Source organism: Calidris pugnax, unplaced genomic scaffold (genome assembly GCF_001431845.1).
Source record: "Calidris pugnax isolate Ruff unplaced genomic scaffold, ASM143184v1 scaffold3, whole genome shotgun sequence".
Classification (NCBI taxonomy): domain Eukaryota; kingdom Metazoa; phylum Chordata; class Aves; order Charadriiformes; family Scolopacidae; genus Calidris; species Calidris pugnax.
In genome coordinates this window covers 136,914-138,528 of record NW_015090799.1, presented here as the reverse complement: position 1 = coordinate 138,528, position 1,615 = coordinate 136,914, and the positions used below count along the sequence as shown (strand labels likewise).

At 53.4% G+C, this 1,615-nt stretch overlaps 1 protein-coding gene across 1 annotated transcript in view; it reads left to right on the top strand.

Moving 5' to 3' along the window:
- The first annotated feature begins 488 nt into the window (after positions 1 to 488).
- LOC106885192 (putative uncharacterized protein encoded by LINC00472) overlaps positions 489 to 1,615 on the top strand; it is a 98,705-nt gene continuing 97,578 nt past the window's right edge. Inside the window, exon 1 of the mRNA XM_014937165.1 lies at positions 489 to 1,250. Coding sequence (XP_014792651.1) covers positions 1,104 to 1,250 — 147 coding nt within the window. The 5' untranslated portion in view covers positions 489 to 1,103. The remainder of the gene's footprint in view (positions 1,251 to 1,615) is intronic.

Below are 1,615 nucleotides of genomic sequence, written 5' to 3'. Positions count from 1 at the left end.
AAAAAAAAAAAAAAAAGCAAGCTTAGAAAATGGTGCACCTACCACACAAAGCCCAAGCAAGAATTGCGGATCCTGCAGACAATGGCACGATGCAGCCATGAGCATCAGGGTCTAGCACAGCAACACCGGGCTGGGAGGGGAGGGTTGGGTTGGGTTGAGGAAGGAGGGGGGGGTTTGGATGTTGAGAGCACCTCCTGGCCAAGCCCGCATGCGATGGCTCTAATCTAAGGCATACAAAAGACCTCGTTTAGCTCGCAATTAAATCAAACCCCGGCGCCTGAATTCGCAGCACGGTACTCCACCCACGGCTGCCCTTAATGGCTAAACCGTCCCTTCCCCGAGCTTGCGTGGTCGTATTTACAAGCGGACCCGATATCTAGTTTTGTTTGTTTGGTTTTGTGTTGGTTTTTTTTTTTTTTTTTTTTAAAGGAGAGGGGGGGGGGGGAGAAAAAAAAAAAAAATCCCCTTACAACACGTGTAGCCAATCATCGCAACTCTTAATATATCTCTATAAAACAGTCATTAGAAACAAGAAATGCCCTCCTTCCTCGCCCCCTCCCTCGCCTTGCCAGCCCTCCCCTCCTAGATCGTTGCCTCTCTTGGCACAATGCATAAGATTACCCTTAACTGGATCCTATTAAATAATTCAATGGTGGCGGTGTAATTTTGGTTGGAAACTGCACGGATTTCCAAGTCGTGACTGTAAAAGTGAGTAATGTGCTCTGGCTGCGTCATGGCTCCAGTCACAGATGGTTCCAAACTGAGGAGAAATCGTGACTTCGACTTGAGACGTCCCCTCTTCCATGAAAAGACCATCCAATCACAACGGCGTCGAGGGGCAGCCGGACTCCGCGGAGCTCGCTTTCTCCTTGCTCTCCCGTGTGTGTGTGTGTGTGTGTGTGTGTGTATAAAATCCTCAACAAGTTGCAGAAGGGGAAGGGAGAGGAGGGGTTAATCCCGGGGAATCTTCTGCACCTAGTGAGATCGTGACCCTCCCACACAGTACAGTAACTTATATACATACCTGGAGGAAGGGACGCTTTGCTTTTTTTTGGGGGGGGCTTTCTTTAAAAAAAAAAAAAACAAACCAACCAAACAAGACCATGCATAAAACAAACAAACAAACAAAAAAAACCCCAACAACAAAACAACCCAAACAAAAACCAAACCCCGCCAAAACCTCCCCAAAAATCCGCTGGCTGATGGTTCGCACCCCCCGGCGCGGGACTCCCCGGGACGCGCCCCGCCAGGTAAGTACCGAGGGTTTTCCAAAACTTCTGCTGCCTGTCGCTGCTCCTGCTGCTGCTGCTGCTGCTGCCTCTGCCCCGGCTGCTCCGCTCCTCCTCCGCTCCTCTCCGCTCCTCTCCGCTACCGCCGGGGGCTCGGGAAGGCGGCGGGGCGTCGTGCCGCCCGGCGGGCGAGGAGCGTCGGTACCGGGAAGGGAAGGGAAGGGAAGGGAAAAGGGAGGGGAAGGGACCGGGGGGGGGCGGGGGGGGGGTCGGTGGCTGCCGTTGGGTTCCCCCCTTTTGCCGCCGCGGGGCAGCTTCTTTTTGGAAGTTTTGGAGTTTTTTTTTTGGCTCCGTGCTGGGAGTACCGGGGGCGGTGAAGGCGCGGG